Source organism: Agelaius tricolor, unplaced genomic scaffold (genome assembly GCF_023055355.1).
Source record: "Agelaius tricolor isolate 1412-34295 unplaced genomic scaffold, bAgeTri1.0.p SCAF_35, whole genome shotgun sequence".
Classification (NCBI taxonomy): Eukaryota; Metazoa; Chordata; class Aves; order Passeriformes; family Icteridae; genus Agelaius; species Agelaius tricolor.
In genome coordinates, this window is record NW_027269295.1 from 4,021,397 (window position 1) to 4,049,338 (window position 27,942).

The 27,942-nt window shown below is 46.0% G+C and overlaps 1 protein-coding gene and 1 long non-coding RNA gene across 12 annotated transcripts in view; both read left to right on the plus strand.

Annotated features, from left to right (window-relative positions):
• TNRC6C (trinucleotide repeat containing adaptor 6C) overlaps nucleotides 1-16,767 on the plus strand; it is a 112,642-nt gene extending 95,875 nt beyond the window's left edge. For 9 of the 11 annotated variants that reach the window (XM_071452848.1, XM_071452846.1, XM_071452845.1 and 6 more), the window contains 6 exons: nucleotides 45-188; nucleotides 2,905-3,021; nucleotides 5,293-5,490; nucleotides 6,760-6,830; nucleotides 8,442-8,581; nucleotides 11,928-16,767. In XM_071452848.1, coding sequence (XP_071308949.1) covers nucleotides 45-188; nucleotides 2,905-3,021; nucleotides 5,293-5,490; nucleotides 6,760-6,830; nucleotides 8,442-8,581; nucleotides 11,928-12,288 — 1,031 coding nt within the window. In that variant the 3' untranslated portion in view covers nucleotides 12,289-16,767. The remainder of the gene's footprint in view (nucleotides 1-44; nucleotides 189-2,904; nucleotides 3,022-5,292; nucleotides 5,491-6,759; nucleotides 6,831-8,441; nucleotides 8,582-11,927) is intronic. The other 2 variants (XM_071452851.1, XM_071452853.1) reach the window with 1 other exon arrangement.
• LOC139602741 (uncharacterized) lies at nucleotides 6,841-8,076 on the plus strand. The gene is made up of 2 exons (XR_011683411.1): nucleotides 6,841-7,465; nucleotides 7,551-8,076. It is a non-coding gene; the product is annotated as an uncharacterized lncRNA (long non-coding RNA).
• Nucleotides 16,768-27,942: the final 11,175 nt, after the last annotated feature.

Consider the following 27,942-nt stretch of genomic DNA (forward strand, 5'->3'; position numbering starts at 1 on the left):
AATTACAACCTCACACATTTCTCTTTTTATTGTGTTGGAAACAGAGTTTCACCCAGGAGTGCCATGGAAAGGACTGCAGAATATTGATCCTGAAAATGACCCTGATGTTACTCCTGGCAGTGTTCCAACTGGGCCTACCATAAACACCACGATACAGGATGTGAATCGCTATCTGCTCAAGAGTGGAGGTAAACAACAAACTGCTTCCACATCTGTGCATCATTTCTTTTCCCTTCCAAAAAAGGGTTGCCTCATTTGTTAAAGATGAACATATTTTTTGCATGTGCTCCTAATCTAATAATGCTTTTGCTCAGAACTGTCACTGAATATCCAGAAATAATTGTTTTAAAAGAAGGGATTAAGAAGTTTCTTGTTTTCCATGGGAATGTAAATACTTTTATATTGGAAAAGGCTGTGAGATGTAATTTAAACTTCTGTGGTCACTGGAAGTTTTTCTGACCTGTATCACAAGGTTTTGAACAATATTTTGCTCTCCACACTGCCCACCCTCCTCCATACTTTGTGAAATTCTCAGAAGACTCAATACAAAGTTCCACAGTGTTGCTGAGACAGCAGGCTTCTGGTACATTAATTAATTGTAGCTTTGTTAGAAGATCAGTAAGCAAAATAAATTAGAACTGGTTTATCTCCAAAACCATAAAAGAAAAAAATTGGGAATTGACTAGTAAACTAGTATTTCCCAGTGCTATTTCCATTCCTTTTGTCTTGGCAGTGATTTCTTCAGAATAAAAAGGGAATTCTATTAAACAAGAAAGGATTGTGACTGTGCTACTTGTTAGCCACATGTGCTGGAAGTTGATCAAGGGAAAGGTGGCTTGGTTAATTGTGATCTGAGTGCCAAAATAACCAAGTTATCTGCACTCTGTCAGAGCACTGCAGTTGGCACAGGAATAGCATAACCAGGCTGTCCAGAAGGACCTGTCAGGAGTGAAAATGTGGGGTTTGTTTTAACACTTACATCTTTGATACCAGCACAGATTGTAAATCTGTGACTCCCTTGAAGTGGGGGTCCACCTCTGGGATTCTTACCTCAGGTAAGGGATGTGAAACATGAGGGAAAGGAATGCAAAGTGTTGATTTTGGTTGTCTCTTAGCAAGAAGCAGCCTTTCTTTCAGCTGAAACATGAAGTATTTGGCTAATGAGTAAGGTTGAATTAACTTGAATGACTCCAAAGTGCTTCCAAGGGGACAGGCAGGTTTGAAGTTATAAAAAGAAAAGCTGTAAAATGTTTAATTCAGTGACACTTCAAATAGAGTTCACCCAAGAAATATTCCTCAGGCCAGAAGCGTAAATGTACAGAGCTCTACCTGTAAAATCAGATGAGATCCACTACAGGTCTTGCTGCTTTAGAGGAGGAACATGAGCTCTGTGGGTGCATAATCTGCCTGTGGAATGAAGAAATAACTCATCTCCTTAAAGAGAGTCAGCAAAGATGGTCATAGCAGAAGTAAACAGGCCCTCAAGAGGTCAGACCTTCTTAAAGCCAGTGCCTCTGGGGGGTCAGTGTGTGCTTCTTTTCCCCATTAGCTTTTTAGCTTGGTAATAATACAATTTTAATAAAAACTCTAGTTGCAGAATCTGTTTCTTTCTGCTTGTATAACTGCAGCCTGAAGCACAGAGCTTGTGCTGACAGACAGAGCTGCTCCCCAGGTAAAGGGTCAGGCTGTGGGGTGTGCTGTCCTTGCCCTGTGCACTTAGAAGCAGGTAAAACTTCAGCTTTTGGGTCGATTTTTGCTTTGCCCTGTTTGCTAATGAAGCTTTGCAGGCTCAGCTTCTATGAGCTGAGAGTTGTAGCCACAAGGAATCAAGACCATTTTCAACTCTGTGAGCTTTTCAATCTGCTGTAATTCCATATTCCATATCTGCTATAACCCTAATTCCATAGTTCCTGCCTGGGAATAGATTATTTCCAGACAAGACCTGATACAGAGTTCTGCTCCCTTAAACTGATGTCTGCATCAGTGTCCCTTGGAGCACAGGGAGGCTGCTTTAGGTGAAGTTTGGTTGGTTGCTGTTCCAGTTGAAAACAAAGCCTGTGGTTTTCATTGAGCTGTGAGGGATGAGATTGTCCTTTTACTTCCTCCCTTCTACCTCAACACAGTGCTCTTTGCTACAGAGCTCACCCATTTTTATTAGTCAGTTAAAGATGTTTCAGTATCAGAGCCCATCTCTGTGTGTCAGGAATGATAAGTCACCCAGGATACACACTTGATTTTGTTGGTGGCTAGAGAGAATCATTCCAGCTCTCCTGGTCTTTGCAATGAAGATTTTTGATTTTATGTTCAGTTTCTTTCATTTGCTGCCAGTAAGGAAATTGTGCATGTGCTTAGATTATAAATGATTTACTGAGGTGGTTTTGTGCTATTTCATTTATGTTATCAGTTTGAGAAGAGATTGCTGAAATATATCTTCGCTTTTACTGAAAGTCTGCAAAAATTTAAAGATACTTGTGGGCATTAGGATGTAGGGGAAGTGTTTACCTTGAGTAATTTAGGACAGATCACCCGTGGTAAGAGGTTAATTTATCATACACATCTCTGCTGATCTACAATTCCCATTGCCTAAGTCAGCTGGCAGAGGACATTTATAATTGAAGCCTGTTCCTCTGAGACTAAACACTTTAACACTGACTTTTTGAGTCATGTATCTTAAAGGAAATGCAGAATTTACCTTCTGCACTACAATTGTTCCTGTGCCAGCTTTCTTCTCTTTCCTTCTACTTTATCATGCTTCCAGCAACATTTCATTCCTAGACTTCAGAGACCAGGCTGATTAAGGAGAATGCCTTGCATGGTTTGTATTTGCACATAACAGATTTGCTTATTTCACACCAAACATCATTATGCCCATCTTTCTTAGTTGCTTCTCTGCTGGTTCTGCAGGGTCATCCCCAACATCATCTCAGAATGCCACGCTGCCTTCATCGAGTGCCTGGCCGCTTAGTGCCTCCGGCTACAGTAGCTCTTTCAGCAGCATTGCATCTGCACCTAGCATTGCAGGTACGGCCTTTCTGCTTCCACAGCTTCTGCATTCCCAGGAAAAGGCCCTAGGGAGTGCATTTCCAGTGCTTGCAGGAGTGCTGCCCCAGGCACAGGTGTGTTTGGAGCCCTGTGCTGCGTGGCAGCTCTCCTGGCAGCTCTGCGGTGGGGAGTGGTGCATGGTGAGCCTGGGACTGTGCTGAGGAAAAATGGATTTATTCCACCTGGTGCCACTCTGGCATGGAGATCTGTGGGGGAGGAACATTGCCCAGGGCCTCAGCAGGAACAGACCCTTTCCAGGAAGAGCTGATGTGAAATTTGTGTAAAAAACTCACTGTTAAAAGTGAAACACCTTCAGCTCAGAAAAAGCTTCAGTAGTACCTCCAAGGGGTACTTTTTGCATGGCTCTTGGGGTTTGTTTTGGGGCTCTTCAGTGTCTTTTAATAGTCAGGCCAAAGCCTGATGCTCCCCTCGATGGGTGAGCTAAATAATTACCCCATTTTCTTTACTGAGCTCTAAATTCTGGAGCTTCTTTTTGCAAAATATGGAAACTTGCTTGCAAACTGGCTGCCTAAATATGCAGTTTGTCCCATTATAAATTTTTATTGGGCTGTATAGGTGGATAAGAAGATAGATAAGAAGATGCTGATCCATTGAAACCCCTCCACTTCTCTGAGGGTGCAGCCTCTGGGTCAGGCTACAGAATGCAAAACAAAAAGAACTTGCTTGGGATGTTTTCCTCCAGTGAAAGGAAAAGAAAGGAGTGGCTTGCTTTTCTTTATCTGCCATGCATTTCTGCTTTATTTGCTGCCTTGTTTTTGGTTGTTTTTGCAGTGTCATCTAATATCTGTGTTACCTCCATGACAAGTAGTGACATAGCAACACCTGGCCTGTGGTGCTGTGCCTGTCTTGGGTGCCCCAGCACAGGCTGGGCTGCTCTGAGCTCTCAAACTCAGACTTCCTCCTCTCCTCTCACCATTTTACCCTCATTAATGTCCTCATTGTCATTGTCAAATTATTTCTGTTGCTACAATTTGCTAGAAGATGGGAGAGTGGTTGCCCTTTCACTTAAATAGTTATGATTCAATATGAAATAATTGAGTTAAACAATTTAGATGAATGGAGGCAATCTGGGGAATGTGTGTGTATGTAACTGAGTCTGGGATTTTGCAACTGGTAAATTTGGCTTTGGGATTCATAAAATTACTCAGTGCCTGCCTGATGTCTTGAATCACTGAAACTTAAATCTGCCAGTTCTAGTTTTATAAAAATTCACAAGCTCTTTGCATCGTGAACTTTATCAGACCAATTTTTTTTTTTATTCTGTGCAATCAGCATTAAAACATTGGGGCAGCACAGTCACAGCATCATTTGCTGGGGCAGAAGATGCAGGATTTGTGTCCCTTTCAGTCCATTCCAGCCCTCCATGTGCTGCCAATGCTGGTAACAGCAGGACTGTGCTGTGACAGGGAACTGGGCTCTGATTGCACAGCACATGTTGGTATCAGGAGGAAAGGCTAAAGGTGAATAAAGATTTGTTTTGTTATCCATTATTGAAATCAATTCAGTCTGCCCCTCTGAACGCTGTACTGTGTCTACTGTTCTTGAGTTTGTGTTATTTTATAAAACTTTGAATTGGCAGTTATAGAAGTAAGAGTTTGAAAACTGATCAGGGAAAGAACAAGCAACAGCAGAAGGTTATAAAGACTGAAGGGTTGTGGTGTGGTCTGACCTTCTGAGGACTTAGTTTTTCTCAAAGATACTTGGAAAAAAGAGTATAGGTTACTTCAAATATTCAGAAATAAAGTTTTTGTTGGTCTTTGATCTTCAGAATTTTAATAATGCATCAGAAGAACATATGGATATACTGAATTCTTTATATTAGGTAAAATGAGTTGTGGAAGAAAAAGTGTTTAAGTCCTGTTAAACCTTTGAGAGAGACAATCTTGAAGTGTTTCATTATAATTCTGGTGAAATCAGATTGCAAATACCAATGTCCATTTTCTGGACTTCTTTCCATGTATCATCTTTTACAAGAAAACAAACCAACAGATTTTCAAAAGGGAACTTGCATGTAGCAGGTAGTGTGAGGTTCAGTAAACACAAAAGCACTGAAAATTGTGAGCAGTGGTTTAAGTAGGTTCAAATATAGGATTATTCAAATATATTCAATATAGGACTTGTATGACTGGATGGTTCAGAAAGTTGTTCTTGTCCTGCTGAGAAGCTGGGAGGGTGTAGCCCAGGATGCCCATTGGTGAAGAACACCCAAAGACTGTTTTTCTGTTGCAGGTAAACTGTCAGACATCAAGTCCACGTGGTCCTCTGGCCCAATCTCTCACACCCAAGCCTCTCTGTCCCACGAACTCTGGAAGGTACCCAGAAACACTACAGCTCCAACCAGACCTCCTCCAGGCTTAACCAACACCAAGCCATCCTCCACGTGGGGTGCCAGTCCCCTGGGCTGGACCAGCTCTTCTTACTCCTCTGGTACTCACTGCTCTCTTTTCTGCCTTCTTTTCAGCATTGTTTGCTTCTACTCTGCCTGTGAGGCTCCAGAAACCAGAGCTTTAACACAGCTGGAGTGTTCTGTGCTGGGGATGCATCTCCTGTCTCTGTATTTCACTTTGAATAAGTTGTAAATGAAGCATCTTTCAGCTGGTCATGGTGGTGATTTTACATAGGAATTGTTCAATTCCTTTAACTCCCAGCTAGGGTTTTTTCTCTAGTTCCTTAATTTCTAAAAATGTCTTTCAAACATGTGTCCTGTTCTGTGGTGTGGTCTAAGACTCCAAGAGGAGCCTGTGGAATTTAATATGGAACACATGGATGTGAAGCATTTAGGACCTGATGGCATTGCAGGGCCCTCAGGGAATGCCTGAATTTTTTCATGCTGACCCCTTTTTTTACATGCCTTTGTTTGCTTTAATATTAATATAAAAAGCCGTGGATCTGGCTAAATATATATATCTATATTTAGATATCTCTATCAATATAAATATAGACATATATGCAGATATTACTTCTATTTTATAAAGCTCTTTTAATAATCTGATTACACTAAGTTGAGAATTAAATTCTTCCCTCTTCCTGCCATTTATTTTGAATGTTTCTTCACCAAACTTCCACCTGGAAGGGCAGATAAAGCTGCTCCCAGGATTCTCTCTGGAGCACTTACAGGATGCACTGTGACTCTCAAATGCCACTCATAAATATCAAGCTTGTACAGATTCTTACTGTAAAGCACCAGGCTGAGGTTGTTAGGGCAGGTTTTTTGGTTATGTTTTGTATCTTCAATCAGAACATTGTCAGTGCAGAAATACCTGTTTTGAATAAGTCATACACATTAATCTGTCATTGACAAGAGAGCAGAGTGCTGCAGTGCTATAAAAATCTTTATTAGCAGGCAGCATTCTGAGCCTGGACATCAGAACTGCTTTTAAAATGTGTCTTCCAGATTAATTCTAATGCATCCTGAGGATCCAGCTTGTTGCAGTGCCATACCTGCATCTGTTAGTTCCCTAATATTTATTCTGGGAGTATGAAAAATGCCACAGATCTCTGAAAAGTAACAAGAGCAGCTTTTCATCCAGCAGCCTTTCCTTCCAAGGGAGGCAGTAAATCAAGATGTGAGGAATTGGAGGATTTGTTTTCAGCAGCACTGAGGCTTGTTAGTGTGTTGTGATTCCAGATGAATTTGCTGTAAGGTGCTCTCCAGAGACCTTGATGAAATGTTTTGTTGTGGAATCTGTGTTGCAGGTTCTGCATGGAGTACTGACAGCTCAGGGAGAACAAGCAGCTGGCTGGTTCTTCGGAACCTCACCCCCCAGGTAACTGCAACTGTGCAAAGCTGGCCAGGAAAAAACACTGCCATTTAAGAGATGATCAGAACAGCATTCAGCAGCCTTGGCCATCTGATTCATTTGAAAGAGGAATAATTATTCTGCATTTATCACCTGTCTTCTACAGGGCATTTGTTAAGTTTTCAAAGTGCTGTCAGATCAAGTATGAATTTTCAAACCTGTAATTAGTCATTCAGTGGGCACCATTTCTCTGTGTGTAACTTTGGAGGTGAATGATGTTGTAAAGCACAGACAGGTGTAAAATCTGATTTTCCTATGGGTTTCCACATCCTCTACTTGTCCTTCACTGTGTCATTCCAAAGGGAGAATGTAAGCCACAAAACTTTAGATACAGACATCCAAATTAATCTTGGGGAAAATTTAATTACATTTATGAAGTGTGTTTTCCCTTTGACTTACGTCTGGATTTCTATGGATGTCTAATGATAAATATAATTTGTATAACCTAAATTGAGACAATTTGTGCTCTGGACTGTAGGGAATTCTTAAAAAAATCAGGATATGTCCCTCAATGAAGAGAGCAATAAGTGTGTAATTAAATACATTACTTTCACTTGTACTCACTCTTTAGCTTTTAAACACTTGTTAATTAAGCATTTAAGGTAAAATGACAATACCACAACTAATTGTTGGAATTTTTTTGTAAAATTGTTTAGCTTTTAAACACTTGTTAATTAAGCATTTAAGGTAAAATGACAACACCACAACTAACCTGTTGGAATTTTAAACCTTCTGTACTAAAAGGCACAAACCCACTAGAAAATACTACATTTGATCTGAGGCTATAAAAAAAGCTTCCAAAATTAATTAACAGCACTGGGATTAAGGGTGTGTGGTTTAATTAGAAGTGTGGAATATCACCGTTTGGGAGATAATACTTCTTTGGAGAAAAGTGGAAAAAAACTTGTTTATTAAACAATAAAACTTAATATTAAACAATAAAACCTAAAGTTTAAAAACTTAATGTTAAAAAACTTAGTTTTAAAATAGCAACATATATAAAACAAAATAGAAGTTTTAGGATAGTAACTAATCCTTCTTCACCTTCTTCTCCATAGGTTTGGGTAATATAAAACAAAATAGAAGTTTTAGGATAGTAACTAATCCTTATTCTTCACCTTCTCCATTGTTTTGGTTAATAGAAAACAAAATAGAAGTTTTAGGATAGTAACTAATACTTCTTCACCTTCTTCTCCATAGTTTTGGGTAATATTTTGTAATTAGACAGAAAAGTCCACATTGTGGACTTGGAAGGATTAGTTATTGAGTTAAAAGTAAAATAATTTAAGTATAATTTCTTAATTAGATCATTTAGCCTTAAAAAACCTTATATAGAAAAATAATTACCATTTGGTAACTTATTAGTAAAATACTATAGAACTCACAGCTTACAATATGGATAAAAATAATAATAAGGATAATAGTAATAATAAATATGGATAAATAATAATAATAAATATTGATTGAAATAAACACCTAAGTGTAAACACAAAAGACCATCTCAAAGCCTTCAAGCCCTCCCTGAAGAGGAGCAGAAGAGGCAGGAGGCAGCAGTAACCTCTGTGCCTGTCCCTGCAGATCGATGGCTCCACGCTGCGCACGCTGTGTCTGCAGCACGGCCCCCTCATCACATTCCACTTGAACCTGACCCAAGGCAATGCTGTGGTCCGATACAGTTCCAAGGAGGAAGCAGCCAAGGCCCAGAAGTCTCTGCACATGTAAGTTCCTGCTCCTTCTTTTTTTTTTGTTACAAAGCCATTCTAGCTCAGAAAAGATTTTCTTAGGTGTAACCGATCACTAGTTACTTCAGTCTTAATTTTTTAAGATTACCTAATGGGAGAGGAAAAAGTGAACTGGGGGTAGATACTGAATGAAAGGGTGTTAGAAAACTTAAATCAGCATAAATAATTGTTGTGGTGCACCCCAAGTCCCAGCTAGATGATATCAGGGATGTGACACATCCCCCTTTCGAGCTCTTTAGAATCAAAAATGCAGCAGCACGGGGCCTGGGGTGGACTGGGGTAATTTTATTTGATGGCAAAACCCCCCCAAATCCAGGGTCCCAGGACCCCAACCTGAGGGCAAACAACAGCTTATAAACAGGGGAGGTCTCAGGGGAGGATATAATCTTTAACTAATCTGAGAACTGGGGGTGGAACACAAGGCAGGGAATACAATGTGGAGGATTTCAAGGGAGGAGAACAGTTTAAATGAACTAATGGGGTTTGGAAGGATACAAAACTGACAGGGAAGTTTTTAAAGGCAAGGGCAGGCTCTGGGTGGGATTGACATTTAATGGAAGGAAGAGTAAGGAAGGTTCTGGGGAAAGGGTAGGGACAGGGGGGGTTTGAAACTTGGCAGGGAGTGGTCAGGTAACAAACAGAAAAACTGATACTGAACAGAGCTGAATAACAACGAGGGAACAAGTCTGATTTTAGAAACATAATATACAAAATGGGGGGCTTGTACCACTCCAAAGACAGGAGGACAATACAGAGGGATTGCAAAACCACAAATTAAACAGTGAATATGGCAAATAAAGAAAAAGCACTACAACAATAATATCCTCAGTTAGGACTTGTCACCTCTAAGGCCACAAAGAAGTTGTAGGATGTGATGAGGATTCCAAAGGAAGCTCAGGGAGAGCACAGGACAAGGTTTTAGCTTTAGAGGGAAACAGAGAGGGTAAAACAATGCTAAATAAGGAGTGTGTTCATGGTGGTCCCCTTTTTTTTTTAAGGAGTTATGAGAGAAGTGTATGACAACAAAATCAGCTTTTTAGGAGTTTTACAATCAATGGGAGTAATTGGCATATGTGGTAAAATCAGTGCCACTGGGCAGGATGAAGAATATCTGCTTTTAGGAGTTTTTAAATCAGTGGGACTAATTGGCATAAGGGCATAAGTGATAAAATGGTAAAATCAGTGCCATTGGGCAGGATGAAGAATACAGAGAGTGATGTTTCAGGAGAATTACTTGGGTATTTAGAGAACTTGGGTATTTAGAGTTGGAAAGCAATTCCCTTTATCAACAGGTTATAGAAAGTACTGAGGCAGTGGGAGCATCATTTGGCTGGAGAGCTTCTGTCCTTATTCCTGAAGAGAATTGAGGCTCCAGGACATGTCAGTTAGAGGTGGTTTCCACATGTGTGTATTGGGGTGTTTGTGGATATAGAAAGGTGGATAGAAAACAGGACAGAGCAGGCTTGGTGGAAGAGATGGGGGTTGCTCAAAGTGAGGGGATATGATGGAAATTTTCACCTTGACTGCAGCTTGGGGGAGGTGGATCCCTGTCACAGAATTTCTGGGGTTGGGAGGGACGTTAAAGCTCACCCAGCCCACTCCTGCCATGGGCAGGTATCACCATAGGACACAAAACAACAGGAGTGCACACACCAAGGTGCTCTCAAGGTGAAGAAAATGGAAGTTTCTTTTCTGACTCCAACATTTATAGATTTCCAAAAGTGACAGTGGATTGGAGGGTGACAGTGCCACCTCTCCAATGACACTGGATGACACTGGACAAACCAACACTCCATCAAATTTCTCCTCCTCCATAAAAGAATGCAAAACAACAAGTTATTTACAGAAGGCATGTGAGAAAGTTCATTACAGGAATGTAAACATCAGAAAATCTTAAAAATCAGGGTGACAGGCAGGGACACCTCCCACTATCCCAGGCTGCTCCAAGCCCCATCCAGCCTGGCCTTGGACATTCCAGGGATCCAGGGGAGGCTTCTCTGGGCACCTGTGCCAGGGCCTGCCCACCCTCACGTTTTCCCCATACCCCATCTAACCCTGCTCTGTGTCAGGCTGAAGCCATTCCCCTTTGTCCATAGTCTCTGTCCATGTTCCCTGGAGGCTCCTTCAGGCATGGGAAGGGTGCAGTTAGGTCAGGAGTTAGGACTTCCTGACCCTTCCACTAAACAGCCTGAATCACCCCCTGAGACAGCCCCTGCACAAGCTCAACACCAAACAAAGTCAGCACCAATCCTCACCCCCCAGTCAAAAGCAGCCCCACTCCCTCTGAATAAACCATGGCCACCCCACTAAAATCTGATTGGACCGACAACAGACCCCCCCTATAGTAGGGGTAGTAACCCCAACACACCCCCTATAGCAGGCCCCCCCACCACCACAGCCAACCCTATCCCAAGGCCATAACCCCATAACCCTATCCCAACCACAGCCAACCCTATCCCAAGGCCATAACCAACAACACCCCAGTTAGCCCAGGCTTCTGGGTAAGGATCTGCTGCCAACAACACGGAATAAACCAACACCACCAACATCCCCCCTAAATAAACCATAGCAAACACCAATCCCAATTCCCTCAGCCATTCCTGACAGAAAGCACCCTTTACACCTGTCTTGGTTTGGAAAGACAGGAGTCTGCTAAGAAAGGCAGGAACCTCCCCTGAAATGGAGAATATAAACCCTCCCCACCCCTCCCAATTGCTATAAATTTTAAATTAAGGGGCTCTCAGGCAAAAAATATGGGAGCAGGAAATAACAGTTCTTTAATAGGGAAGAAAAAAATAAAAGGATAAAATAAACAATGCAGTACACTAGAACAACACTGACAGAGTCAGAACCCAGCCTGACACCCTGTGGGTCAGGGTGCTGGCAGCAGAACCATTGGAATTGTGGCTCAGCCCTCCTGCAGTGCCAGGGGTGGCTCTGCTGGAGCAGGGATCCTGGAGAAAGGTGCAGTCTCTGCCTCTGAAGATCCAGGGCAAGAGGCAGCTGCTGTTCCTCTGGGAAATGCAGTGGAGAAGCTGTGCTGGTGTTCCAGAATCTCAGATTATATCCAGGTAGGAATGCTTGGCTCCTCCCTCTGGGCTCACATCTGCCAACAGGATGCTGTAGTTCTTATCAGCCATGCAGGGACATTCCATAGCTGTTATCAGCAGGTGTCCCCTCCCCAGGGAGGAGTGGGTGTGGTCACTCAGAGAGAGATAAGGCAAACTGCCCACTTGACAAAAGCCAACTGCCATACAGATGGTAACAGAAAACATCTTGCATTGCAATGTGGAACAACAGCTCACACCTTGCTGTCCCTCAGGTGTGTCCTGGGCAACACCACCATCCTGGCGGAGTTTGCTGGTGAGGAGGAGGTGAACCGGTTCCTGGCGCAGGGGCAGGCGCTGCCGCCCACCTCCAGCTGGCAGTCCAACACTGGATCCACGCCCGGCCGCCTGGGCTCCTCGGGCAGCTCCCACGGGCTGGTGCGCCCCGACGCCGGCCACTGGAACCCCCCGTGCCTGGGGGGCAAGGGCAGCAGCGACCTGCTCTGGGGGGGGGTGCCCCAGTACTCCAGCAGCCTTTGGGGACCCCCCAGCGCCGACGACGGAAGGGTCATCGGGAGCCCCACGCCCCTCAACACCCTCCTGCCGGGGGATCTGCTCAGCGGGGAATCCATCTAGGAGACACGGTGGAAGTAACAATCATCAGCACTAAAGGAGAACAGAGAATTGAAAAAAAAAAAAAAAAATTAAAAAAAAAAAAAAAGAATTAAAAAATGGTAACCCTTTCCAGTCCCGGGCTTGATGAAGAATCCAGCTTTAACCCATGAGACTGGCAGCCCTCCTTAGTACCTCTGTCCAATATTGAATCTGAAACTGCAGAAGTCCTTGTGAACTGTTCCTGAAACAGTATGGGCTCCTTTGGTCAGTGTCACATGCTAATGACAGGTTTTACTTTTTTCATGGCTTTTTTTTTTGTTTTGTTTTATGTCGTCTTTTTATGTTTGTATGGTGATTTTTCAAAACCAAGTATAAAAGCTGCTTAGAATAGGTCTATCATGAAGGGCACTTTTCAGAATTTGGGCTGGAAAGGGTTATTTTATCAACTTGGGGGGGTGGGAAGGGGAAATGAAAGCCTATTTAAATGAGCCTGTGACTATTATGCACATTACAGAGGCGGACCCAATAATCAAAAAGGGTGAAGTGTGATATTTTACCATTGGTACAGAAAAGTGACGATTCCCAGTGGCAACTCTGGACTGTACAGGTTGAGAGGGGGGGAGGGAGGGCAGGGTTGGGGTATCTCTGTGTCCACTACTCCCATGGATCTGCCTATGCACATTACCCTTGTTTCATTACTTTTTCATGTCATTTTTTAATCCCAAAAAATATAAAAAGTAAAAAAAAAGAATAAAAAAAAATCAACAAAGAAAGAAAAAAAATACTTAAAAAAAAAGCAACAAACCATATCAACATGCAAATACTTGAATCCAGCAGGCCAATAACAAAATGTGAACACTTTCTGAGTTGAATTATTACACTTCCAGGTCAGCATCAGTACACAAAAAACAGGCTCTAAGAATTTTGTTTTTTAAAAGTTCAGACTCTATGTTTTTGTTGGGACAGATGTGAGTGAGTGTGTGTGTGTGTGTGTGCCTGTGTGTGTGTGTGCCCACGTGTGGTTTAACTCAACGTGTGAAGTTTTTTCCTTTGGTTCAGTATATGCTTTTTATTTGCTCATTGGTCAAATGTTTAATTGTTATTAGCTTCTAACTTTGCACTGAGTGTCCGCAGCCCTTCTTGTAGCTAATCCTGTAATGGTAAAAACACACAAAAAACAAAAAAAGAAAAAAAAAAAAAAGGAAATTTAAAAAAAAAAAAAGGAAAGAAACTGATAGAAGGGGCCGGCGACAATTCACGTGTAAATGTTTACTCAAGGACTCTTATTGCATTTTAAAATTACAGTGTGTATCTCTGGAGAATAATATGTATATCTACCTTTAGCGGCTTTTTATTGTGGACTAATGCAAGAAAATTATTACCGGAGTATTGCACCATTTTTCCATTCGGAATATAAAGTTTAAAAAAAAAAATACTCTTGTTGAACTGTGGCCATAGATAATTGTAAAGAGTTGATAGTTCCCTTGCAAGCAGGAACAGAAACAAGCACTTGGACATAAGTTTTGACTGCTTTTGGAGGAGCCAGGAGTTTTGGCTCCCACCTGTTTACAGACCTTTTTTTCTCCTTCAAACTTTAAAATAAAAAAAGGAATTAAAAAAAAAAAAAAAAAAAGAGAAAAAACAAAACAAAAAAAAGACTTCCATCGTAAAGAAAACTATTTTCAGAATGAAGATATGCTACTTCAGAGCTCTGGGATTGAACAGTGTTGTTGTATTATCCTTTTCTTTGGCCATTGCTGTGTACTATTTTTGTTGTTGTTTTCCTCCTCTTCGTCAAAGTGGCGAAAACTTTGTGATCACTATCTTGCACATGGTGGAAGATGTCTCAGGAAAGCCGGGTTTCCCGAGGAGCAACTCCACACCATTTCATGTATTTTTAAAACCCAACTCCTAGCACTGAAGATATTATTAAAAAACAAAATAAAATAAAAAAAAAAGACAGTAAGAAAGAAGAAAAATACCTAATCTAATGTGTAGCAGTTACATATTTACCAAATAATGGACTCAAAAGAAATAGATGTTTGAAGAGTGCTTTATATATTAAAAAATCGCTTTATGTTTAAAAAAAGATCAATGTTTTTGATTGTTTTGAAAGGAAGAAAGACAATGGAATAACATACACTTCAAGTATGTTTTAAAAATTATATGAACATTGTGCTCCCTGCCTGCTTGGATCAGGAAACTTGTGCATTACATTTTTTTTTTTTTTTTGGAAGATTAGCTTTTTAATGGTTTTATCAGATTTAAAGGGTCCTGCAAGATTGCAAATTAACAAAAGCTGGTTTTATAGAGGATCATGAACTATGCACAAACTGGGTTCAAGACTTGTTTTTTTTTTTTTCCTCAAGTTTTAGTAGTGTATTTAGCTGAATAACCTTTCCTCAGAGTAATTGCATCTCATTGCCATTACACGCCTCCTACATATATATTTTATATATACATATATATACACACACACACTTATATAAAATATGTATGTGTGTATGTGCGTGTTTACATACAATTTTCCATGCTGAAGTTTAGCATTGAGTTGTAGAAAAACTCCTGATATTTTCAAATTGGGAATGAAAATTTCTGTTGGAGGGGTTGGGGGGGAACTGGGTGGGTTTTGTTTTTAGGGGCTTTTTTTTTTTTTGCCTTTCCTTTTGAATTAAAGATGTCTGTAACTCTGAGATTAAAAAGAAAACCAACAATTGTGGCTTTTAATGTTTATTCTCCTCATAGAATGTGATTGTTAAAAGAACATGCACCGAAAGTTGCTTTCAAGAGTACGAAGATTCTTTGAAACTTAATAAATTGCAGTTTTTTCTTGGCTGTTGAAATAATGTGTACTTTTCTTTTATGCAGGGGATACTAAATATATATATATTGTTAAAAATGTGAAGGTATTTCATGGAAGGAGTTAATTTTGAATGAGAATTCTGTGTACAGACAGGCAAACCCCTCCTGTTGTGGTCACCCCTCTCCTCCCTGCTGGTGACACTCATGAGCTTTTCCATCAACGCTTTGCACATCTCATCCAGGAGCAGCAGAACCCATCTTTCCCTTCAGATTCTGTTTTTTCTCATTCATCCATGTGTCCAGTAACACAGTAGGTGAGTTTGTTACCCCCTCCAGCCAGGCTGGGGCTCCCCCAGCTCCTCCCCAGTTTCTGGCCCTGGGTGTCTCTAAATGCCATTTTAGAGATAAGATCTTTTTGAGGTGAGCAACAGCCCCTAAAAAGGGGAGAAACAGCAAAATGCTTTCGTGTTTGGCCTTGCAGGGTTTGAGTTCAGGAAGGTGTTGACCATTTGAAGGTTCTTTTACCCCAAAGATGTCAGTGCAGGGCTGGGGGCTCATGGAGAGGTTCCAGCCTTGCTCCCAACCAGTCCCTGAGCCCCCACTGGCACTGGAGCCACTGGTGCTGGGGGCGATGCTCAGCAGGGTCTCAGGGGTGTGAGTTTGTCCAGAGGAGCTCATTCCCCTCGTCCATGTGGGCAGGAGAACCTGGCATGAACAGCTGGGTTATTGAGGGTTGTTCAGCCCTCAAGCACCACCCACGGTTACTGGGATTGTCCATGAGCCAGAATTCCCAGGAAAGACCCAGTGGCTGTTGGGTCTGAGTTGTGCTGGCAGATATGATACAGTCAAAATACCCAAATTCAGCTTTGGGGGTAACTTCTGTGATGGAAACAGCAAAAACTCCCAGTCTGGAGCCTGTTCTGCCAATTTGATTGATCTGGCCCCAAAATCACACAGCTGTTTTTCACTGGAAGCTGCTTCCCCTCCCACCTCCTTTTTTTTTTTTCTCTTCCAGGTGTTTATAATGAAACTTAAAAGAGAGCTGCCTTTTCCTTCTCTGATTCTTGGGTTTGTGTTTTGTTGGGCATTTTGTCCTTGGCAAGGAGGTTTTCAGTTTTGGTGTCTCTGGGCTTTGTTGCCAAGATATTGAGGTCCCTTACAGAGTCAGATGTTTTACTCTTCCATGAAGTTGGCAGCAACAACTTTTTGTAAACCAGATGCACTCTTGAAATTCAGAAACCTCCACTGATACATTGAAGGGAATTTCAGCTTCTGGCCAAAATCAATCTTTCAGTGTTTGCATAGCTCTTTATTTTTTTCAGTGTCATTCTTCTGCTTCAATGCTATCCAGTATTTCTTAAATTGTAAAGAAAGCTCCTGATGATCAGGATTCACCCTCTGGCTGCAGAATCTTTACAAGAAAACATTTTTAACACTTTGTGTTTTTCTGTACATTGCATCTGCTGTACCCTCCATGGCACCTTCACTGCATGGCTCCCTGTCTTTAGGCCAAGAGAATTTCTCTTTCCTAAGCGGTCTGAAACTGTCAGATTTCTTAGTTCTTTGTCTAGTTTGTGGGTGGCACTGGCAGAGCAGATGTTTTGCTATTCTCCAATGAATATATTATTGTTCTTGCTAATTCAATATATGATTGTGTATGTGAAGGAGCTTTTTAATTAAAAACAACAAAAAAAAGTATATGGCTATCTGTATATGTTAAGAATTACTGCAGTTGGAAGAGTCTGGAAATGAAATTGGAAAACATTTTAGGATTTGGATTGTGGGGAGCCACAGCGTGGAGGACCCGAGGTGAGCCGAGCATCCCCCGATGTCGCACGATGTCACAGAGGTGACAATCTCACGGAGGTGACACAAGGACACGGGGGTGACAGTGTTTTTTACATTTTATCAAAAATCCTTTCCTTAGGATTTTTCCTCCTGAGAGGCCTCAGGAACAAAATGGAAACAATGGTTATCTGCTGCTGTGGAATGCAACAGGTGCATCTGGGATTGGGCTCATGTGGTTGTTTCTGATTAATGGCCAATCACAGTCAGCTGGCTCGGACTCTCTGCTTTTGTTATTAATTTCTTTTCCTATTCTTAGCCAGCCTTCTGATGAAATCCTTTCTTCTATTCTTTTAGTATAGTTTTAATATAATATATATCATAAAATAATAAATCAGCCTTCTGAAACATGGAGTCAGATCCTGGTCTCTTCCCTCACCCTCGGACCCTGCGAACGCGGTCACAGCACCCGGCCTGTCCGTGCTGCTCGGGATCCTGCGGGGCCGCTCGGCGCCGGGCAGCTCCGCAGAACGGAGCTCCGGGACCTCCGGGTGTCACCCGCCCGGTGCCACCGAGCCCGGGGCCACCGCGGCACCGGGAGCTCCTGCGGGAGCCGGCACTGTCACCCCCTGTTCCTTGTGTCACCCCCGTGAGAGTCACCTCAGCTGCGGGAGCCGGCACTGTCACCCCCTGTCCTTGTGTCACCCCCGTGAGATTCACCTCAGCTGCGGGAGCCGGCACTGTCACCCCCTGTTCCTTGTGTCACCTCGGTGAGAGTCACCTCAGCTGCGGGAGCCGGCACTGTCACCCCCTGTCCTTGTGTCACCCCCGTGAGATTCACCTCAGCTGCGGGAGCCGCGCTGTGCCCTCGGCCCCCCCTGCCCTCCGTGCCCGCAACTCGGCAGAGACCCCGGCACACCCAGCGCGGCTCTCCCGAGGCAGGACGGGCTCAGCCCCTGTGCCAGCGGGCTCCAGGTGCCCTCCTTACCTGCACTGACCTTGTGCCAGCTCCTGTGCCAGCTCCTGTGCCAGCTCCTGTGCCCTCTCTGTCAGCTCCTGTGCCCTCTCCTGTGCCCTCTCCTGTGCCAGCTCCTGTGCCCGCTCCTCTGTCAGCTCCTGTTCCAGCTCCTGTTCCTGTGCCCTCTCCTGTTCCAGCTCCTGTGCCCACCGCACAGACAGCACCCGCTCTGCCCCTGCTGTCCCAGGAGGATGTTCTGCCAAGAGATGATTTTTGGATGATTTTTGGATGATTTTTGTCCCGTGTGCCTCCTGTGTTCATTTTTTACCCATGTGTTGGAAATGAGTCTCTTGTGTTGTGTCCCATGTGTTGGAAATGAGTCCCTTGTAAATGAAATCGTGGTTGGTGCAGTCCTGGTTTCAGGGTTATTAAAATGGTGTCAAACACAATGAGCTGCTTTGCTGTCAATAAATGTGGTTGTTGGTAAAGGGGGATTGCCTTGACCCACCTGTGGGGCTGCTGACTCCTGGGAGAGGTGTGTGTGTCCCATCTGTCTGTCCTGAGGTAATACTTCATGATTTTAAATGTTCATTTTGTTCAAGGCATGGTCCTGAAAATATTCACAACTGTGGCAGATTCCTCTGTAATTTTTCTGTTGTTCCACCTCCTGGATCCTTTGCCCACTTTTTAATTTATCTGAATTTATTCTTCCTTTATACTGAAAACATTCAGGCAGGCTGCAGCCTTGTGTGACTGGTGGTGTTGGAAAAGAGCAGATCCTCTTTCCATTTTTACAGTAGGCCTCTTTGTTTTGGTTACAATATTCAGGCTTTACAGGTATGTTTTACTCACAGGAATACCCACAAGAGCAGAAAAAGCTCACATTTTTTCATTATTTTATCCCATTTCAAGCAGGACCCACTTTTTCTGCCTTTTCCTGTCACTTGTCTCTGTCCCTCCCATCTCTTCCCTACCCACAGATGCCAGGGAACTTCTGATAAAGGCAGAGGAGGTGATTATTGCACAGGTAAAGAATGGCAGCTTCTGCCTCTGTGAAGTCTGGAAGTTGCCTAATTAGAGCTGTAATCCCAGTGGGAGATTGAGCAGAAGCAGAAAATACCTGAAAGCCAGAGGAGGGGACAGACATCAGCCCCCACAGCTCAGCAGCCCTCGGGTCTTTGCTGGGAAAATCACAAATCCTGAAGGAAAAGATTGCAAACAGCTCTGATCCCCCTGTGATGCCTTTATTGATGAGGATTTTCCAAAAACTGCCAGGATTGTGTTTCCCAGCTCACTGCCCCAGCTGCCTGAGCCTGCAGCATCCAAGGGAGGATGGAGCTGCTGTGGGGAGGGGGGAGAGCACAGGGACAGGGCTGGAGGGAATTGCACAGGGACTGCCTGATTTAGAGGGGAGTCTCATTGCTGAAAGGACTAAAAATTACATTAAAAAGGAAAAAAAAACCAAAGAAAAGGGAAAGGAAAGGAAAGGAAAGGAAAGGAAAGGAAAGGAAAGGAAAGGAAAGGAAAGGAAAGGAAAGGAAAGGAAAGGAAAGGAAAGGAAAAAAGAATCCACAACAAAACAAAAAAAAAGCTTTCCCTGTTGGCTCAGTGATGCATTTCTCTACAGCAGCACTGTGTAAACGTGAGCAGTGAGGTGGTTCTGGAGCTGTGTCCAGCTCACTCTGTTGGATTCACGTCCTTTATTTCTTGCTCCTCAGCTTTCTGTGCCTCTTGGTTTGTGAATTTTGGGTTCCACAGTAACCTGGCTGGGAACACAGCTGGAAGTAATCTCAAAATCATTTTCCCAGGCTGCTTCAGGACCTTTCTTGGAAAAATCCCTTTTCTGGGGGCTCTTCTGAAACACAAGACACGAAGTTGGGCACTTGGGACCAGCAGTGACTGCAGCCTAGGACAAGTCTTTGGACACCATTTGGTGCTGCTTTTGGGCACAGCCATTCAGAGATTTAAACTGGGTTTAATGGAGAATAAGGCTTTAAATTCTGTCTGCAGCACAAAAGTATTTTTTGTTATTTAGTGGGAGTTAAGCACAAAACACTGAACCCTCATGACATGAAATTTAAGACACAGTGTAGGTAATTTTTGCTTCTGTCCTTAACTGGGGAGGGACAGAAGGAAAAGCAAAGTATTAAAAAAATAACAGGACTCAGTACAAAGATGGGAGGTTGTGTCATCTAGTACAGATATCTCACAGCAGAGACTGTGATCCTTATGCCCTTACAGCTCAAACACTGATTTCTGATCTGTTTTAGAGAATTCAGGTATTCTAGGGCATTGGAACCCCCTGTGGGCACTGTCTTTAGATGAGAAACGAACACTTTCTGAAGTGAGTCTAAAGGGAATTGGTTGAAGTCTCCTTTTCTACTTGGACCTTCAACAAAGTTAAGAGGCCAAGTATCACATTTTTCAGATGGGGTTATTCCTAGAGTTCTTGTCAATAGGAGACATCTAAAGTGCAGCATTCCCTTGGCGTAGCAAGGGTTGATGCATTCCTAAAAGTGCTCTGCTGGTGTCATTGTCACCACAGAGGGCTCAGCTGTGTCTCCAGCTGCTGTCCTGTGTGGGACCTGAGAGCAGAAATAACAAATCAGAGGATTTATCAAGTCTTTTACTTTTTTTCTTTTTCTTTTTCTTTTTCTTTTACGTATTTATCACAGAAATCTCTGAAAGTTCATGGTCTGCAAAACAAGAAATTGTTACCAGCACCTTGGCATGTCCCTGTGGGTTCCAAGATGAAGCAAGAGGGACATCAGGGTTTCTAGAGCACAGACAACGCTGGATTCTGCTGCCCTGGGATTAAGGCCAGAGCCAGGATGGGGATGATCAGCCCTGCAGTGAAATCTGGGCAGTCCCTGCTTGGAGTGGAGATTCCTGTGGTTTTGGTGGTGTTGCCCAGCCCAGGAGCCACTCTGCCCTCCGAGGCTCAGGGGGGCCCTGCCCTAGCAGGGCACAGCTTTGTGCCAAGGAACAAACCCCACTTTTCCTCTCTTTTTCTGCAGCAGCCCTGTTCTGTGAAGGCACAACCATGAGCCTACAGGGTCAGAGCTGTCCTGAGGGCTGCCTGGATACTCTGAAGGATGCAGCCATGAACAGAGGTGTTTGCACAGCAGCTCCTCACTGGAGCCCCTGATTTTGAAAAGCTTTTGTGTCAAGCAAAGCACAGCACGCTGAGCTTTGAGCTGTCAATTAAAAGGCAGAGAACTGTAAATCCTCTTTGCAAACACTTGGAGCCCTGCTGTGGGTGGTTCCCTGAGCTCCTGCAATCTGTTCTGCCCGGGGAAGAAATCTGCAGTGGCTCCATGCCTGAGCTGGGGTCCGATTGTCACAGGGTTTGGTGGTCAGAGGGGCTGGTGGTCACAGGGGTCAGTGGTCACACAGGTCAGTGGTCACAGGGGATTGATGGTCTCGTGGTCAGTGGTGGCAGGGGTCGTTGATGAGAGGGGTCGGTGGTCCCGGGGAATTGATGGTCACAGGGCTCAGCAGTACCACAGACTGGTGGTCACAGGATCCCGTTGTCATGAGGGTCAGTGGTCACAGGATCCCGTTGTCGCTGGGGTCACTGGTCCCAAGATCCCGTTGTCGCTAGGGTCAGTGGTCAGTGGTCACGGGGTCCATTGTCACAAGGGTCACTGGTCACAGGAACCCATTTTCGCAGGGATCAGTAATCACTGGTCCCAGGTTCCGTTGTCACAAGGGTCAGAGGTCACAGGTTCTGTTGTCGCAGGGGTCAGTGGTCACAGGATCCCGTTGTCGCGGGGGTCAGAGGTCACAGGTTCCGGTGTCGCGGGGGTCACCGAGTCCCGCCCTGTCCCCGCTGCAATTCCCGGTGTCCCCACAGGGTGGTGCCAGGGAGCCGCTCCGAGCCCCGGCCCGGTTTTTTTTGGTGGTTTTTTTTTCTTTTTTTTTTTGGGTTTTCTTTTTTTTTTTTTTCTTTCTTTCTTTCTTTCTTTCTTTCTTTCTTTCTTTCTTTCTTTCTTTCTTTCTTTCTTTCTTTCTTTCTTTCTTTCTCTTTCTTTCTTTCTTTCTCTTTCTTTCTTTCTTTCTTTCTTTCTTTCTTTCTTTCTCTTTCTTTCTTTCTTTCTTTCTTTCTTTCTTTCTTTCTTTCTTTCTTTCTCTTTCTTTCTTTCTTTCTTTCTTTCTTTCTTTCTTTCTTTCTTTCTTTCTTTCTTTTTCTTTCTTTCTTTCTTTCTTTCTTCTCTTTCTTTCTCTCTTTCTTCTCTTTCTTTCTTCTCTTTCTTTCTTCTCTTTCTAAAATTCTTTCTAAAATTCTTTCCTTGGGCACAATTCCAGGTGGGTTTTGTGTCCCGGGCCGCTGCCGGGGGAGCTCCGTGTGCTGGAGGCTGCTCTGCAGCGCAGGGGGCGCTGGGGCCGCGCTGCACGGGGCTGGTTCCACTGCAAGCAGAGGGCGAAGCCGGGACCATGGGCTGTGCTTGGATCCAGCCATGGAATCACCAGGGCTGGAAAAGACCTCCAAGGCCAAGAAACCCAATGGGCAGCCCAGCCCTGCCAAGCCCACCTCTAACCCGTGTCCCCAAGTGCCACATCCACACGTCCTTTAAATCTCCCCAGCCACGGTGACTCCACCACTGCCCTGGGCAGCCGTGCCAGTGAAATAAACAGGGCAGGAGATTTTTCTCCCTTTAATGCCTTTATTAAAAATCAGCTCGGGTGGGAAGAATCGACAGGTCGCGCTCACGCCATCGCTGTTCCCAGGAGAGGCACGGAGGAGGGAAAATGCAGCTTTGTGTGCTGGTCTGCGGGCAGAGCTGGGGATTCCGTCCTCATGAGAGCATCAGGAGATTCCCGTTTTTTGGTTTGACATTCGAGGTCCTCTGTGCAGCCGACGCCTTTTTAGAAAGGGTCTTAGCGGACACTGGATTCTGTTCCTCACGTCTAGACATCGCTTCGATCCCTCAGTTCCGTGCTGGCTCGGTGTTTTTAGGGGTTGTTGCTAGGTTTGGTGAGGGGCTTCTTCCTTTGCACGGCAACTTCGTTGTCCCCTCCTGTTCACAGTCCCGGGTGCCATCCTCCACAGCAGGGTGTCACTCGACAAAAAGGGCAATTCCCAACCATCGACAACAGGTAGTTAACGAAAAACTGTCAACAACAGGCGATTACAACAACAAACAGTTAGAACTCCACCCTGGCAGCAACCGGCCCAACCTGAGAACTCTGCAACCTTTTTAAAAAAATGGGCAACTTTTCTACTCATAACACCAGGGCTGGACAAACCTTTTGGAGAAGAAATTTTCCCCAATATCCCATCTAAACCTCCCCTGGAGAAACCTGAGGCTGTTCCCTCTCGTCCACCTGGGAGAAGAGACCGATCCAGGCTCTTCTGGGGCGTTTCTCGGGCTGCAGCCAGGAGGGAGCTGCGTGTCTGGGATGCAGCCCTGAGGATGCTCCTGCTGCTCCCTCCAGCACGGGGAACTCGGCGACCTTCCAGGCCTTTTCCAGCCTCAACAACCCCACAATTCCCCGAATCCCAGCCCGCCTGGAGAGCCCTAATGGGGCTCATGTGATGAGGTTTGTTCTCTGCAGAGCACTCAGCGTTTCAAGACAAACACCCTTAATTACCCCTCAACGAGTAAGAGCCGCTCTGGGGTTTAAAATGTTTTGCTCCTCTGTCGGGTGTCCTCGGCGTGGGCGTTCGTGCCTGTTAAAAATGCCTCTTTTATGACTGGCTTTTCACAGATATTAAAATTAATATTATATGTGTTGTGTTAGAAAGTTATGCTGTATTAATTTTCTTAAGTAGTGTGTTAAATGTAGTTTTAGGTTGTAACATAATGTTAAAATAGAAACCATGCTATGTAAGATACTTTTTTTAAGAGAGGACTCACAGCGAGATAGCAACCACAGGACACCTAAATCTTTCAGAGAAAGAGAATTTCTTGCTCTCTTATTGAGTTCTTCCTGCTTCACTCAGCCCTGAAGGTGCTGTCAGGATTCAGAGGAAGAAGCTGACACTGACCAGCAGAATCCTGTGTTTGAATGGAATTTATGCGACAGGCTGTTGTTTTAAGGGTTAATCCTCTGTTAACGTGGGTCCTTTTTCGGACTTATTTTGCCCAGAAAAAGGTACCCGGACTGTCCATAACTCTTTGTTTCTATTGCCTCATATTGTCCTAATCCAAATTGTCCAAATTATTATTACTCTATTACTCTTTTTATAACCATTTTATTACTATTAAACTTTTAAAATTTTAAAAACAAGTGATTGGCGTTTTTCACCGTGCCGAGGCCGCCCATCAGTCAGGGCCTGAGCCCAGAGCAGCAACCAGAGCCAATTAAGCAGAGCCAATTAATGAGAGCTGCTCCCTGCCCGCGGCTCCTGGCCCAGCCCCTTCCCCTTCCCGATTGTTTGTGCTCACAAATGAAGCCCGAGCAGCTCGAGGCCGTTCGGGGGATGTGCCACATGATGCTGAGAGGAACCACGGGTTTGTCCTCACAAACCAGCTGTGGGTCTGCTGGTAGAGAAAAGTATGAAAGAAACAGTGGGAAGGATTCTGCTGATTGATGGATGGAAAAAAGAGATTTGCCTGTACAAACAGTTCGTTTGTAGGTTTGCTGATAAATGGAATTGGATATTGAAAGATGAAAGAAACAATGGGGAAAAAATCCTAAATTATGTAAGATTTAAAAATGAGGGTTGTACATTAGAGGGGAATCTCGGGTATCAGGAATTTCAGGAAGTCTGTACCTCTCAGGTACCTCAGAAATGGGGAAAGGGAGAAGGGAAATGTGGGAAATTTGGATAAAAAGGAGGCTGCATCCTCCAAAAACTTGAGAGGCCCCAGTGAAATGCCCCATGGGCTCTCCCTTTATTCGAATAAAGTAAAAGGACTCCTCTGTCTCCTTTTTGCACGTAAACTTCTGGTGTTTGTGGATTAATTTTCCTGACAATGTGGAACAGAACAGGAGGGATCACACACAGCTCTTCTCCCAGGGTGGGGACAGGGAGGAGTCTGGAGTGAAGTGATGCAGCTGGGGGAAGGGGAGGGACAGCAGGAAGATGTTCCAGATCTTTCTGGTGTTTTGAGAATGGGAAGAGCAGCCCTGGGTTCTGTGAGTTCACTGCAATGCTTTTTGTAGAGAAAACAGCCCCAGGGACCTGAGCAGCAGCCAGGGCAGCACTGGGGAGCCGGGTGTGTCCTGGCACATCCCTCACTGCTCTGGGATCCCCAGAGCAGGGACAGCAACAGCCACAGTCACCCACAGAGGCAGAGCCTTTGTCCCACTGTGCCTTTGTGCCCTGCAGAACATTTCCCATCCCTCTGCACCTGGACATCACACCAGCCCAGCCAGGGAAAAGCAGCTCCAGCTTAAAGCTCAGCTGACCACTGAGAGGCAGGCAGTGAAACCCCTCCAGCCCCAGGGATGGGATCACAGAGCAGCCACTGCTGCCAGGACAGCTGGTGGTGCCTGCACAGGGCTCCCTGCAGGTTTTCCAGATTTCCCCTGGATTCCCTGCCCCTGGATTCCCTGCAGCAGCCCTGAGTGCCCTGGGCCACAGCCAGGGAGCCTTCCCCTCCCCAGAGCGGATCTCCTGTGGGCTGGGGGCCTCCAGCAGCTGCTCTGAAGGGCAGAGATCCTCACCTGCTGCTGCCCTGAGCCCCAGGAGCTGTGAGTACCCAGGGTCACAGATAACTCCTCTGGACAGCCCAGTGCTTTGGGGCAGAGCTGAGCCAGGGCCCTGCATGGCCAGAGTTGCCTGACCCAAGGCCCAGCAAGGTGATGCAACCCCAGCAGAGCCACCCCAGCCACAGAATTTCATGGGAGCCATGAAACCCTCCCTCCCAAAGCCACAGTGCCCAGAGAGGAGGGTGCAGGTGGGGGCTGAAGGGCTGGAGATCCCTGCACCCCATTCCCCCTGCAACCCTGCACCATCCCTTTATCCTTACACCACCCTGTGTCCCTGCACCATCCGTGCACCATCCCTGTATTGCTGCACCATCCCTTTAAACCTACACCATCCTTGTGCCCCTGCACCATCCCTCTGTCCCACAGCATCCCTGCACCCCATTCCCCCTTCTCCTTACACCATCCCTGCACCATCCCTGTGACCCTACACCATCCCTGCATGTCTGTACCCCATTCCCCCTGTATCCCTACACTATCTGTGTCCCTTACACCATCCCTGTGTCCCTACACCATCCCTGTACCCCTGCAGCCCATTCCCCTTGCACCCCTACACCATCCCTGTGTCCCTGGATCATCCCTGTGTCTCTGCACCATCCCCGTGTCCCTGCACCATCCCTTTATCCCTGCACCATCCCTGCACCCCATTCCCCCTGTGTCCCTACACCATCCCTGTACCACTCCTGGACCATCCCTGTGTCCCTGCACCCTCCCTGTGTCCTTGCACCGTCCCTTCATCCCCACACCATCTCCGTGTCCCCACACCATTTCTGTGTCCCCACACCGTCCCTGTGTCCCTGCCCGAGGCCCTGCCCTGCCCGGCCGGGGCAATGGGGCTGGGGTTGGCCCGGGGGGCCGGGCTGTACAAGGCCGGCGGGCATTGGGCGCTGGGGGCTGGAGCGCTCCTCCAATGGCTCCGCTCTTTGCTGGAGCCCGGCGCTGCAGGGGCAGGAGCGCGCCCGGCCACGGGGTCCCGGACCTGCGTGCGAAGCTCCTGCACCTCCGGCCCGTCCCGCACCGCCCTCTGCACCTCCAGCATCTCCTGCACGTTCCTCTGCACCTCCAGCACCTCCTGCCTGTTCCTCTGCACCTCCTGCACCTCCTGCACGTTCCTCTGCACCTCCAGCACCTCCTGCACGTCCCTCTGCACCTCCAGCATCTCCGGCATCTCCTGCCTGTTCCTCTGCACCTCCAGCATCTCCTGCCTGTACCTCTGCACCTCCAGCACCTCCTGCCTGTTCCTCTGCACCTCCAGCATCTCCTGCCTGTTCCTCTGCACCTCCAGCATCTCCTGCCTGTTCCTCTGCACCTCCTGCACCTCCTGCACGTCCCGCACCTCCCTCTGCACCTCCTGCACGTTCCGCACCTCCCTCTCCACCTCCAGCACCTCCTGCATGTCCCTCTGCATCTCCTGCCTGTTCCTCTGCACCTCCTGCACCTCCCTTTGCACCTCCTGCACCTCCTGCATGTCCCTCTGCACCTCCAGCATCTCCAGCATCTCCTGCACGTTCCTCTGCATCTCCTGCACCTCCTGCATGTCCTTCATGTCCCTCTGCACCTCCTGCACCTCTTTCATGTCCCTCTGCACCTCCAGCATCTCCTGCATGTCCCCTTGCAGCTCCTGTGCCTTCCTCAGCAGCTCCATCACCTCCTCCTGCAGCTCCGAGCCTCCAGCGCCTCCCTGTGCGTCTCCTGCACCTCCAGCATCCCTGTTCCTGCATCTGTTGTAGCTGCAGCATCCCGGTCAGGATCCATCTGCAGAGCAGTGGCTGCTGCACCCCGCAGGTCTTGGGCTGGGCTGGGTGGGATTTGAGGTCCTGGAGCCCCCAGGGAAGGCAGAGATGGGGCACAGGGGAGCAGCTCGGGGGGCCCTGAGCCTGGGGAGGCCCCTGGGACCCCCAAGAGGAGCTGTTTCCAGGCCATGGCCATGGATCACAGCCAGTCTTCCTCTTTCCACACTGCAGAGAGATTTCCTTTCTGTTTTTAGCACAGTGCTGTGAACCAAAGGGCCTGGGGCTCCTGATTCTGCATCCCCCAAACCAAAACCCGCCCTGGGAGGTGTGGGACTGCTGCAGGGCTGTTTGCTCACTGAGAGCTGGGGGCACTGCATGGCTGGGGCAGGCAGGGTGGGCAGGGACAGCCCGGGCAGGTGTCCCCTGGTGGGCACATCCCTGTGCCTGCACCCATCACACCCGGCCCTGCTGCGGGCAGGGGGCACCACGTGGGCTCAGCTGCCCAAAGTGAGCTGCTCCTGGTCCTTCCCTGCAGGGAATCCCCTTTTCCCAGGAGAGGCTCCATCCTGGGCAGCTCTGTGTGTCCCCAAGGCTCTGGACAAGGGACAGCCACACACCTGGGCAGGGTGTCCTGGTGGCAGCACGAGGCACACGGCTCTGAGACAGAGCTGAGGGCAACCTGGGTATTTTTGTTTTCCAAAAATACCCATCTGGAATGCACAGATCCCCAGGCCCAAA